Source organism: Gymnodraco acuticeps, unplaced genomic scaffold (assembly GCF_902827175.1).
Source record: "Gymnodraco acuticeps unplaced genomic scaffold, fGymAcu1.1, whole genome shotgun sequence".
NCBI lineage: Eukaryota > Metazoa > Chordata > Actinopteri > Perciformes > Bathydraconidae > Gymnodraco > Gymnodraco acuticeps.
The window spans coordinates 1-14,695 of record NW_022992074.1 but is presented as its reverse complement, the minus strand read 5'-3'; the positions used below and the strand labels follow the sequence as shown (position 1 = coordinate 14,695).

Below are 14,695 nucleotides of genomic sequence, written 5' to 3'. Positions count from 1 at the left end.
CATGGTTTCCCCACAGCAGCAGACGCACATTCATGTGGCGCATCATAAACACGTCGGAAAGTGAAAGTGCATTCGGATTCTCTAAAGTACCGCGGTCTCTTCTCCTAAATCCTTTTGAATTCTCCTATCCACTATCCCTTAACCCCGTGACGTTTCACTCAGAGGTCAAGGAATAGGAGATAGGGTTAGAATTTAGGAGCTGATTTTTGGATTATCGGAACGCAACCTTGGTATCTTTCAGACTTAGGTATAAGTTGCACACCTTTGCAATGAAGTGATCTGGGCTGTGATGTATCGTCAACTATTCTCATTGACTGTATTGCTACAGTATACTGAGTACTACGGTGTTTGATAATGAGATCAACAGAACCAGTTCATCATCTCAGCACACATGGTTCTGCTTGTTTGTGATGTTATGAATGTAGATACGACTTAGATATGCAAATCATTATGATTGCAAATTCAAGCCCTATTGGGGATCATCATCGCATCCAATGGTAATTTGCACAGACTCGCCCGCTCTCTTAACTAGACAAATGTTTGCAACTGGCTGGAAAAATGCTGCAAGATAATGAGTCATTTTTTGGGACACTCCCAACTCTGATTCCCCCAACTTTCCACTGAGATGTTAAAATGCTCGGTCAGCAACACACTGGCTCTGAGGATCCTGCTCAAGGACACTTCAGCAGAGCAGATGCTTGCTGTCATGGGGCTCGAGCTCTGACCCTACAGTTGAAGGACACTCGCTTTAATCACCGTACTGTATCAGAGCCTGCAGCCTTAATCAGTCGTCCATTAGCACTATTAATAACTCATTATCTATCACCAAGACTTTTATTCTGGATTTCTGGTGCCCTGGAGAGTCGCTGTGATCGAGGTTAAAACACCACAACCTCTTCTTATATCTGCATGAAAAGCACTCCAAAATGAACATGTATGCACCAAGTATTCATAGTCGGGAAACTCAGTATTTGTCGTATGAATTAAGAGCACCACACAGATTCATTGGATTGTAGTTTTTCTCCACAATTAGTTCTTGATATTTCCACTTCCTGCTGTAAAATGCTAAAAGGCACCGTGTGCAGTCTAATCCACTAACAGTGATTTGCCATGCTTGTAATGTGGCTCTTGTTTAGTTTAACGGGCTATAATGATGTTAATAGGCTTTCGGAATAGATTATAAGCAGAATTATGGTATCGTCTTCCAAATTGGAGAACTGCAGCATGTGAGTGTAAACAATAATTAGTGAAAGGGTTTTGGATTTTTTTAACACAGCCACGTTTTAGGTAGAAAGAGCCGTTCTGGGGTTTACTTTGAGGCCGTATTAAATTGAGTTCTTAAGCATTATGTCACTTTTATTTAAAACTCAAACTATGGATTATTTCCAGCATGTTTTAACTTTGATTTTCAGGTGTCTAAAGTCAGAGTTCCCCTTTATTTTTTTGACTTAATGGATAGAAGATGGCCAATGGAAACACTGCTACAGCTCTGTTTGTGAACAGAAATGTCTAAATATTTTATAATCCAAAGTAGTAAGATGTATGAGACTACTATGTTGCTCATGCTGATCACTATTCATTGATTATATAACATTACAATGTGTTTAAAATGTCCTCAATTTAAGCTCTGGGGCTCCAGCTTTGGTTATTTAACAGTTGCGTTGTTAGGGACAGTTCCTTCATCTTTAGCACATTGAAATGTCAAACTCATTATCGACACGTTTTCCATTGAGGAGCCCGATTTATTAAAGAAATGGGCCATGACTGTTTTGTGTGTAAGACACTGCGGATTTAATAATACAACACAACTTAATCGCAAATGTCCTCTAAGAAGTGAATGGGTCATTTTCCAAGTGGCTTTCTTCATCTGCTCTGGTCTTCAGCGCGACGTGAGCGTAACCGTTCTCAACTTTCTTGCTAGATTAAGCGACTTTTGGAGCTAATGCTAATTTCAAAGCGCTTTTTCAGGTGCTCAAAGACGCTTTACAGTGGTGATAAAACGAGACAAAATAGAATAAAAAATTATTAAAAACAGCAACAAATATTATAATAGAATTTAAAAAATATTAAAACAACATCATTCACAAATTAAAAGCCAGTCTGAAGAGGTGTGTTTTGAAAGTGGGGGGGTCGGTGCAGTCTCTGATGTGTTGTGGAAGGGAGTTCCAGAGGGTGGGGGCAGCGATGGAGAAGGCTCTGTCCCCCTAGAGGGTGGGGGCAGCGATGGAGGAGGCTCTGTCCCCCCAGAGGGTGGGGGCAGCGATGGAGGAGGCTCTGTCCCCCTAGAGGGTGGGGGCAGCGATGGAGGAGGCTCTGTCCCCCCAGAGGGTGGGGGCAGCGATGGAGGAGGCTCTGTCCCCCCAGTTTCGGAGCTTGGTTCGTGTGGGGATAGAAAGGAGGTTGGCTTCTGATGAGCGAAGGCTGCGGGAAGGGGTGTGGTGGTGGATCAGGTCGGTGAGGTAGGGGGGGGGGGCCTGGTTATTGAGAACTTTGTGTGTTAGCAGAAGGATTTTGAAGTGTATTCGTTGACGGACAGGGAGCCTGTGCAGGTTTTGAAGGACGGGGGTGATGTGGTCTCTGGAGCGGGTGTGGGTGAGGAGGCGGCCAGCGCAGTTCTGGATATATTGCCGTTTATTTAGAATGTTGGATGATGAGCCATAAGGGATGCTGTTGCAGGAGTCCAGTCTTGAAGTGATGAATGCGTGGATGAGGGTTTCAGCAGCCGGGAAGGAGAGTGAGGGGCGGAGGCGGGCAATGTTTTTTAGATGGAAGAAGGCGGTCCTGGTGATATGGAATACTGTCATTGTTAGGGATGTGTCAACACTGGGTTGGGTTCTTCAGTTGAATAATGTTTCAAATGTGGCTTTATCTTGTTGTTTCTCCAAAGTAACCTGCATTCAAACTTTAATCTTACATGTTATTTTGTGTGTAGATTAACGAACTTCAGGGCTTGCTTCATGTTAAATCTCAGCAAACATTATGCCGGTACACAACCATCTTGAAAGAGAGAGAAAACTGAGTAAATACTCAAAAGTTTGACCTTCACTGTAGAGATTTATCAGCATGTATCCTTAGAAAGGCTCACTCTTTGTAGACATGTCTTCCTCTGAACATAAAATACATTAAACCAGAATGTGTACTTTATAATTCAATTAAATCTCTGCTTCGCCCTTGGTTAGAAATCTTTTGAAGTTTTCCTTCTCAAATTTCTCTCATGTTTATGTGTCCTTCACTGAACCCCAAAGTCCCTTTATGCCTCTGTGCGGTGGAGAAAAAGCATTATCTTTGATGAATCACAAACATGGCCTGAGATGTTAAACTCTGCAGCTGTTTTAACCTCGATCTCTGGTGCAGCGAGACACTCTTAAGGTGGAAACAAAAACAGCGGCCATGAAAGCTGCCGATGGGTTTCCCTGGCAACTGTTGCTCGTGTTGAATGGATGCCAGCCTTTCACCGGGCCTCTGTTATGTCGGTGTGGCTTCTCCAGCGGAGGGAATACAGACACTAATGAGAAACAGGGATCTGCTGTGTGACGGCTGCTGGCTTCAGCCGCTCTCCCACAGGCACGAAATGATACTTTCCTAACTGCAGAAGGAGCTTCATGCACCTCTATTCCCAAGAGAGGGCTGACATCTATCAAAATGAACATGTGCGCGCGCGTGTGTGTGTGTGTGTGTGTGTGTGTGGCTGTAATGTTACCGTCTTTACTGCTGCATGCGTGATGTAAAACCATCCTCTGACACATTGTTGTTATTTGATTAGCAAAAAAAAAACATATATAAGAATATTCAAATCGTTCCCAGTTAATGGCCAATGACCGGACAACCGATTTGTAAATCGCTGCATCGGTTTTATTATAACTAGTTTGTGTAGAGTAGAGGATGAAGACATACAAATCTTTGTAGCTAAAGATTAGAGATGTGTGTGTGTCCCTGTTCAAGTGTACAAATATCCACAGTCAACTCACTTCCTGTAAATCAAACTGTTCGGATCCAAAACTAAACTCCCGCTGACGATGTGAAATGTTTTAGTATGCGTGTTAAGCATAGGTGGATTTGCATTGCCCCCCCTAGTGGCTGAAATATGTTACAGCATTACTACGTCTAAAACTGTTCCAATACAAATATTTCCTATATCAATATTTTAACAAGGTAGGACACTGGTTAATAATATTGTAGCGTGTTCAAGTAACCAAGGGATATAGTAGTTTTCAAATAAGTACAAGATGTGCAGTTATGATAAGTTGTACAGTTATGTAATGCACTGTTGTTGGGGGGAGAGACTGCCCCTTCCATATGAGTGTGTGTGTACGGCGGGCATGAGGCGTGCATGATGGGACGAGTTGTGTTCGTATGTGGAAAAGTCATACTCAGTGAGGTGAACGCTGGCTTTATTGCTACTGTATCCGTAGCACCCCACGCAATAGTTGGGACTGTGTACTGACGTAAGTAAAAAAGGTTTGCCCCCCCAAGCGCAAATGTCAAACTCTGCCTATGGTGTTAAGATTGGAATACATCTGAAGACTTACACAAGACTATAAGAACATTATTAACAGTTTCTTTCAGTCTTTAAAAATACCTTTCCTCCCTTCAGTGTGATTCAACTAGGGCAAACAACTGTACCTTATGTAACCAAAGTTAGAGTAAACTCAAACTAGCATCTCCAGAATTACTCGGGCGATATACTGATAGGATCCAAAGGAGAGTCCAGACTAAAACATATTTCAATCCTTTCTCGGAATTTATAATTGAAGGCAGCAGAAGTTTATACCTAAGAGATTCACTCGCAGAAAATAAGGATGGTCATTAATTATTGCTGAGCCGATGCCTGAGAGACATTTAAAGACATTGCCTTTGATTTTGTAATTTTCTTTTGCCATTTTATTGACCAAATGATTAATCGAGAAATGAAAAGGCATATCAATCAAAGAGGAAATCTACCGTTGGTTGCAGCCCTCCACTCTAGCATTGAGGCTCTTTCGGTAAATGTCTGATCATTCACAAATAAAGTAATTAATATTCACGTAGAGGCCACCCATGCAAAGAATGTCAATTAAACATCCTGTTGAAAACCAGCAGAGTAATGTGAATCATGTTTGTAAGGGATTATGATCCTGTGCATCATCCTGTGTATTTACCATAGACTGTTTATATTAGTTATAGACATTTAGCTTTTGTGTAGTGTGGGTGACTCTGAGGAGGCGCTTCCACACTGCGGTACAAAAAGCAGAATAAACGAGAATGTGTCACTGCTCATTCGCCTCGTGTGGGTGTCGTTGACAGACGAGAGTTGCTTCTTTGCTAATAAGACCTCCTACGAGTGGGGGGGGGGGGGGGGGGGGGGTCTTTGATGCAGAGAAAGAACGTGTCAGTCAGTCACTGCATCAAACACTCACCAGATTATAAAGGCGCTTCACAATATACATGTCAGCCAAGACAAGAGGAAGGGGTGTCGCTAATTACAGCTGAGTCGTTTCTGGGGTAAGACCAAGAAAATCAGGCTGAGTGTTTCATACAGGTAGTTCAAGGGCTGCTCAATTCATCGTATTTTAATCGCTATTACGACATCATCGAAATAAAACGAATATTTTTATTTTATTTGTTATTTCAGTTGAATTATATTTAAAGTTCAGGGTAATCAACTATTAAAAACATACTGTTCAAATATTTTTTTCCAATAAAATGGATGTTTTCAAAGTAAATGGATAATCGTTTTTAATAATCGTGATATCAATTATTGACCAAAATAATCGAGATTAGTTATTTTGCCATAATCGAGCAGCCCTAGTTCTGAGATATTGTATTAAGCTGTTTGAACTCTGAGCTTAATTAGATTTTGGTGCTCCAAAACTTTAAAAACTGTGGACTCAATGTTTTTTTTAACGAAACAATACCCAAGCACTAGTTGTTTCCCTTTTTCATATTCGAAAGCTTTCTACCACATTACATGTTAAAGGTGGGGTAGGTAATTTTGGAGAAACCAGCTGGAGTGCGCTAGGATTTGAAAATACACAAAATATCATCTGTGGAAGCCGTGGCGCTGTAAAAAGCATTGTGGTTCATTTTGATCTTCCTATCTGATTTACTGCAGGGTGCTGAATTAAAGTTAATTCTTGACCTTGACAGCAGCTTGACAAAGTAAACTAAAAGTCAATTTACTGGAGCTTTTTAAGTCAGTAGACCTTGAGTCGGGATAGTTTTTCTAAAGGAAAAGAGTAAGTGCTCTGGCGGGAAACAGCTACCAAGCGTAATGTCCAATTTGAGATGTCACCTTGGACTCTGTAATGTTTTGATGCATTTTGATGCATTTTCCACTGTTTTCTGGCACTTTATTGACGATTTGTAGTCTTTATATCACAGTATTCCAGATGTCATTGCGAGAAGAACTGTTAAAAAAAGAGAACCTGTCTGCAGTGCCATTGTTTGTCTGTCACTATACTTTAGAAAGTGACGATGCTGCCATGTTTTGATGAAGTGTCTCCTTGATGGACAACACTTGTTAACAAGAACCATTTTTGCAGTTTTTTCCTCAAGGATTCAGTGAATCATTCTTCAAATGTCTTCTGGAAGAGGCTAACGGTTCACCACAGGCTGAACTGGAGAACCCGCCCCCACACCCACCCAGCCTCCACAGGGCTCTGACATCTGCACCTCCTCCAGTCACAGACCACTGGAGTGCAGATCCTTTCCTCCACTTGTCTCATAGATTTGAATATAACTACCAAGTTATGTTTCCCAACAGAGGGGCTTCCTGTAACATGTAGTTATAGAAATCCCACTGTGGGAAGGACACAGATACCCCTCAACAAAAACAAACCTGTTGGGAACCGGATACCCAATCAGGACTGCTGCTGAAAATCTTCACCTGTTTCCACTGAACACTTCTGAATGTAGCACCTAAGGGTTGGCTTACTTAAAGCAAATTCAGTAGCACTGAAAGCGAAGTACCTGCAGCATCTTGCTATTTTGAGTTTTTTCCGTCATGGTTGAATGCACCCATTGAAGGTTGCTTTAGACAAGAGCATCTGCTAAATGTGCTGTAATGTAATGACCAACACTGCAAGTCCCAGAGACACGACCTGAAACATCTCTGTCTGTTTATCCTGCTCGTATCCACGCATGCATGGCTGCTGTTAATAAGCAGATGGCCTTACGTTAGAGTCTGATGAACCCAAACATAATAATGAACGCCAGTCTTTCTAATCTAATGAATGACAAAACTACAGACATGCAAATGCATCTGAAGTAATGTATTCAAACCAACTGTTTCCACATGACTCTCCACCGTGCATCAGTTGGTAGGTTTATGATGGAGATCCCTCCGCGGGGCAGTGGTCTGCCACTGGGATTAGACCACTGGTGACAAACTGGAAACTAAAAGGCCAGCAACATATGGCGCAGGGGTTTATGGGATTACCCAATTAACAAGGTGACTCAGAGAGCTGCTAATCTGCTAAATGTTCCGACCTATCTGGACACAGACAGTGACGCATAGAGGCCATCTTTTCAGCATCCAGCAATTAAGCACACACACACCTCATGTGTGTACAAGCAGTCAGCTCTAATTGTATTAAATTAGGATTCACTGGGTGTCTGGGACAAACATTCACTCATCCGGGCAAAAAAAATTGCTTGAAAAAAGTGAGCACGTCACGCTGTCAGTGAGAGCTTCATTAATTGTAATTATCCTGACAAAGTGCGTCGCGAGCACACACACCACCTCAACGCGCGCTGTCAGATCTGCGCGCAAATCAAAACGCGCGCTGCAGGGACGTGACGCACAAGTGGAGTCCGCGAGAGGACACATTTACACACAGAGGACAAGCCCGATACCGTCCGTAAGAAATAGACCCATTTATGAGAACTCTTTTCAAACATCTTTCAGTTTTGGTGCTGTGGAAAGTGACAACTTGGTAGTACAAATATAGATTTGAGCATCCCTTAATATTCCCGAAAAAAAACAACATGCTCCACTCTCCGGAAAATGTTTGTGTTAAATCCCACATGCAGATAAAGATAATAGTATGCATTTTGTATTATAATCACATGTAATTCAATTAGACCGATGTATACTATAGGCTACTAGTTAGACATGTCAACGATTGTACATAATCCGTAAATAACTGCAATACTTAGTTTACTATCACCTGCTTTCACACCTTTCCCCTCTGTGGGACGATTAAAGGTATTCTGATTCTGATAATGTTCCCAAAAGTGAGCATCCATCGCATCCCAGCCTGGATTTATCCCTCTGTTTCTCTGACTGATTGAGGATGCTTCTTACCTTCAGGGAATTCATTGGGCTGCACCACATACAGGAACGCCTGCACCAGGTGGAACAGGATGCCTATCGGTCCCGGTTCGTAATGGGCCAGAGTCTCGTAAACTCCTGCAGGAACATAACCGAAATCCAACTTTCCCGGAGGAGGGAGTCTCCGCGGCTCGGTCTCCAGCTGGAGTTCTCCGGAGGCTAGAAACACGGCCAGGAGGAGCAGCAAGACCCCGGTACTCCACATCGTGCTGGGGTCAAACCGGACCTGTAAACTGGGGTTAAACTGAAGAGAGAGATCTTCCTTATCGGAGAGGAAGCGGAGGCTGAAAAGTGTCCAGGTGGATCTCCCGCAGCTTTCTAAGTCATGCTGCCGGCGGAGAGGCTCCTTCTGAGCATCGTTTCCCCGGCTGAGGCTCCTGGCGGTCGGACTAACCGGGTGATCTCCTCCCGTCTCCGGTGCTCTGCGGTAGGTCCTCCCGAGATGAGCGCGCCTCTTCCACTCCAGCCTCGGTGCGCACGGGGCTGCGCTGCGTCACGGGAGCGCGCCTCCGTCACTTTACACCGGGGAGGAGGAGGAGGGAGGGTCCGGGGAGGGGGGCTCCTCCTGCCGGTGAGAGAGGGCGGAGGATGTGCTTATATCTGATAACATTGGTTGATAGTAACAAGTATTTACTCAAGTAGCCTTTTTGATAAATAAAGTGGAATTCTTTGCCGAATGATTTAAAGGGCTGTAAGAAATGTGTGATGTTTAAGAAAATGTATAAAGAAAGCGTAATTAGACAGTATAAAGTTGACTTTTGATTGTGTTCTGGTTTTATGTTTCAGCATTTGTAAGCAACTGTGACTGAAATAATATTGCTTTTATTTTACTTTGTTATGGTTATTTAATTGTTTTTAAGAAGGGGCAGATAAAATAAGATGTTCTTCTCCCTGCTCCTTTCAACCATGCGCTATATACAAAAAAAACATTAGTAAGTGTATGTTTTGTTTTAAAATAACTGCTATAAACAAATACATGCAGTTTTCAAGTACTTCTACTCCTGCTACCTTTGTATTACGACTATAATCCAGAGGCAGGTATTATATGTTTACTCTGATATTCATTTGATAACTTAAGTTACATTTATGAAAAAAAAGGCAAAAAGGTCTAGGAACAAAAAGCGAGCTTTATTTAAAATTAAAAAAAAGAGCTGATGAACAAATCATGGCATGAAACAAACAGATAGCACATGGTAGCAACAAAGCAAAAACTGACCGTGAGCAACATGGAGGGAGACAGGAAAGAAAATGAACCAACAAGGAACACAGGGGAAGACAAGACTAGATACAAAGAGGGGTAATCACTGGACAAGACACAGCTGGGCAGGGGAGGCAGAAACACAAGGGCAACAGGTGAACACAATCAGACAATCAGACGCAGGAGGACAAACACAGGAAGGAAGACAAGACACAGGGAGAACAGAATTTCAACATCAAATCATGACAAGACAGACAACTAGGATTGTGACACTTTGAAAATAATTCATATTCAAAAATGAAATACTGCATCGTGTTACTTACCATGTATTATTTTAGCACATTAAGGCAACTAAATAATTAATAATCACACTGTTATATATATGTATACATTGTTCTGAAAATAGGCCGTTGTGCAGAATAAGTACTTTTACTTTCTGTACTTCAAGAGAATAAAAATCGCTTTTAGTTTGATAATATATAAAAACGCAAATCTGAAGAGTTACATTAAATAAAGTGAATCATATTTTTCGTATCTTATGAAGTAGAAGACTAAAATGGTTATATTCACAAAACTCAAATACAGTTCTTGAGTAAATGTTTTCAGTAATGTTCCATCCCTGCTTGTAAGTTCTCCAATGTACTTCTTACTCTGCTTCATCTATCTCTAGTTTCTTTACAAAACTGTGCAGTGGTCCTCAGGCTTTACAGTATTTCACTTCCCAAAAACACACTACCTCTCTCCTCTCCCATCAACAGGTGCTCTGTATTCAGGACCTTCAACCTCCCCGGACAGAGGACACCTGAGGAGCGCTGTGATTGGTCGAGCCGTGGTCAGGTGGGCTCTGCTTCTGTCTCTCTGCACAATAACATCACTGTCCTCTGCAGAGCGCGGGGCCCCGAATCCTGGAGACAAGGGGCCCCTGTCTGTAAACCTTTGATCAGCTATTGTGAGCACCTTTATTCACTGAAAACACACACCACACACACACACACACACACACACACACACACACACACACACACACACCACACACACACACACCACACACACACACACACACCACACACACACACACACACACACACACACACACACACACACACACACACACACACACACACACACACACACACACACACACACACACACACACACACACACACACACACACACACACACACACACACACACGGTTCATGTGCTACCTAAACTGAGGGGGTAATAATGTGCTTTTTACATCCTGCTATTAACAGTGTATCAGGTACCAGTAAAACATAAGTGTGAAGAACAAAGGAGTAACTATTGGACATTTTGAGGAATAGATTACACTTTAAAAGGGACAGTTCACCCCAACATATAATACATAACATGTTCCTCTTACCTGTAATGGTATTTAAGTCAGAAACAGCTTTATTGGTTTACACACACAGTGAATTTGCTTTGGTGTATAATGGTGAATACATTAACACATTAAGTGGAATTAAGTTTATACAAAGAAGTAAGTACAACTAGAATCTGATAAACCACTCCAACATATACAGCAGTAAATCAGAACATCAGATTGTTCTGCTGTGAGTTGCAGTGTTGGAGATCTCTGACTTGGATTTTAATCGTCAAGGCGACAAAAAATACCGTGGAAAACTCAACAGTAATTACTGGACTCTGCACTGGGGAAAAGTGGTGTAAACTGAACATATTCTGCAAAACATATGAAGTCTTTACTGTACTGTTTTAATAACCTAGTTTTAGTAGGTCTAATTATTACTCCCTTGTTCACCATGTCTCGTTTTCTTCTTCTGTGTTTTAGTAGCCGTCAGAGGCGATAAGAACCTTATTGGTACTTATTTTATACAACACTATTACACTGTAAACCAATGTACTCAGGACATTGCCAATGCTCTCTCTCCTCATTATGTTTCAAAGCAATCTGCATTTAAGGGATTGTTGTATTCTCTTAATTAGTTCCTGCTGAAATGTATCTTCCTCTGCATCATCACAATGAAGTGAGATCTTTCTGAGCTCATCCTCAACATCTGTCCGTCACGCTGGACCCTCTCCAAGTATTGCTACTCCTCCTGCAGTACTTCCTGTACGCTGAAGCTGCTCTCAGTGTTCAGCGGGTTGTAAGGAGATTATCACACTGAAGAAGTCTGCTGCAGATTTACTCTCCCTGACCTGAAACTGCTCAGCTGAGCGTCTCCGCCTCGGGACAGGTGAGCTCCTCCATGGAGTAAACCCCACTGACTGCCAGTAATAAAATATATATATATATACGTTTATAGCTGCTCTTTGTGTCCTCTGTAATCCTGCATTTGGTGCACTTTCTGAATCAGGAAATATGTAGAGTTCTTTAGTTTGACTCAATGTCCACTTACTAGTTTCATCTGAGGTTTTCACATCACACGTGAAAAGAGTCAAGGATTATTTATAGAAAGCCAAAACACAACACAAGTAATGTCATACATTTTTTTAATTGAGCGTGTCTAGTGCATGGCCGTTTCTCAATGTCGAGTATACCTGCTGCAGAGCCACTATTTCAAGTATGCTAGGTCATCGAGTGGCGCCGAAGGACTGTTTAAATGCCCAGCAAGTCTGCCTGGGCAGTAGGTCTGGACCAAATGTATTTTTTTCTTTTATATTTCAGATTTTTTGGAGGTTATCCAATTAAGATTTGTAGGTCTGTTTCAGGACCCACCCTAAAGAGCAACTGAACAAATCTTCAGACAAAATCCTTAATTAGAAAAAAGAAATTCTCTCAATTTTCAATAATAGCTTCTATTATTAAATGAACTTTCTCTAATGAATTTGATATAACTCCTCAGTTACATCAACACAAATAAATAACTAGACGACACAATGGTTGTTAAATAGCTGGTTTCCACTTAATAAAACAAATATAGTAATTTCCAAATTCTACATTTGTATCCGATGTATTCATTTAGTTTGTCTTTTTGTGAACTCTGAATGTTGAGGATCCAGACAAATGGCTCGGACCGATTCCAGACTGCAGCTGGGGAAGAGTACATTTTCATTTCATTTCAAACCTTTATTTAACCAGGTGGTCCAATTGAGGTCAGTAAAACATCCTGAAGATAAACGTTAGTCGTGGTTTCAAATCTGTAGTTTGTTTCATCGTGACTCCAAACCAGGAAGATAACTAAACCGCAACAAGTCTGAACACAAACGTCTTCTGATGATATGACTTCAAAGTGTTAAAACCACACACTTGTAAAAACCAACTTTTATTCATTCAAAATTGGGCATTTTCATACAATATTGATCGAGGTAGGAATTAAATAATGAACCAAGCAGAAGAAATAAAGCAGGCAGTGTAACGGACCAAACACACACAAAGCTCTGAGGAGAGTTACATATTATTATATCACAACTGCAGCTCCTAAAATAGAACAATCCTTCTTATTACAATGGTAATAATGAACATCTCTCCAAATGAACTCTTAGCATGTGTTCCTTTATATATAATCTTTCTGTTTAAAGTCAAATCTGACAACTTCAAAAACATATGACTGTGTTGGATTGTGTTATTAACAGAGTAGAAAACGAATTAGGACATTTAACTTCTGCGTAGATTATTTAAAATGTTGTTTGTTATATTTATCTGTATAGTTTAGCTAAAACGGCTGCAAAGTGTAACCTCGTGAAGTCGGCATGGCACCACGCGCTCTGTAACGTACCATTAGTTATTAAAGCGGATAAAAAAAGTCAGTTTTGACACTAACTAAATATGTGGCTGCTGCTGGAAATGTATGGCCTCAAAGTCAATTGTAAAACTGTTTTAATGTTAGGAATAATACATTATGTTGCGCTTAACTACAGACATGGCTGACGAGTGAAAGCTGGAAGATACACCTGGTCTTTAACATGTATAGATTTTACATAGCAATACAAGTTTCAGCCGTAGCAAATCAAATGTAAAACACACATGCAAAGGCATTTTGTTTTGGAAATATTGCTTCTGTTTTTCTGAGATGTAAACATTAGAACATTACTCCAGAGTCAAATGAGAAACGTGACCCGTCGTATTTAAGACAATACGGTCCATCAGTGCAAAAGAAACAACGTCGATTCCTGACCAAGTGAGATGGTTTCTGATCGTCTGGAGTCTAACATACTGAGCGATTTGAAGAACAGATTTAGTGTCGGCCGCTTCTAATCAAACGGTTAGTTTTGTACTGATGAGGATCCTTTAGTGACGTCATCTGTAGGCTGTGTGAAGGAAGCGCTCTCACTCACACACTCCATCTAAACGTGTCGGGAATAAAACGTGCTTTTAAATGATTACGGCCTTAGTGGGACTGGGGTTGTGATTTCTGAGCTGAGCGGGTAATAGAGCGAGCATCATATATAAGATATAAATATTATTATCAGTGTGTGTGTGACTGCTCAGGGATCAGTTTTGGCTTTGCCAATAATAAAACAATAAACGTTGTGGACCCTCGTCATGTGGTGTGCACAGTTTGTGACTCATTTATTAAAAAATTATTTGTTTATTTTTCCCGTAAGAGCAAAAAAGTGAACTTTTGCAGTTACTCGTGAAACAAAAGGCAGACATTTTGTTTTTCTTTCTGGTTTCTTGTTTTTTTTCTTTTTCGTAACTTCTCTAATGGATGTAATGACACTTTGTGTGGGTCACAAGCCTCAGGTTGGGAACCTTTGGCTGAAGTCCATTATTATCTTTCCAGTACTGAGCCGAATCCAGATGTAGTGGACCTCAGCGTCTGACTCCAAAGGCTCGGCTGTTGTAATATATAGCTTTAAAGACGCTGTTGTTTCTAATTGTGTGGATGTATGATGACACCTGATGAATACACTTGTTAAGTCAGGTGATAAGGAAGTGCTCAACGAGTGAAGAATGATTCAAGCGTTTCCTTTAATGTCAGTTTGTTTTGCTGAGCGATTCGAGACGTTTCTCTCTCTGCTCTCAGAGCTGCTCAGACAGGAAGTGCTCTCACACCGTTTCTCACACACTCACACCTGCACACACACTCCTCACACTCCTGACAGTTCCTCCTGAGCTGCTCGGTCTCTCTGCTGAAGTTTTCTTATAAAACTTCTCGACTCTTCCACAGCAGCAGGATTGTCATGTTCACAATAACTTTCTGTCCTGCATCCTAATATATATCTCTCTCTCTCTCTCTCTCTCTCTCTCTCTCTCGTCTCTC

At 41.3% G+C, this 14,695-nt stretch overlaps 1 protein-coding gene across 1 annotated transcript in view; it reads right to left on the bottom strand.

The window, feature by feature from the left end:
• LOC117537167 (prominin-1-A-like) overlaps positions 1–9,556 on the bottom strand; it is a gene marked incomplete at its 5' end in the record, with an annotated part of 88,733 nt that extends 79,177 nt beyond the window's left edge. The window contains 2 exon segments of the mRNA XM_034202307.1: positions 8,285–8,876; positions 9,528–9,556. Of these exon segments, the coding sequence (XP_034058198.1) occupies positions 8,285–8,516 (232 nt within the window).
• Between the last annotated feature and the right edge of the window lie 5,139 nt (positions 9,557–14,695).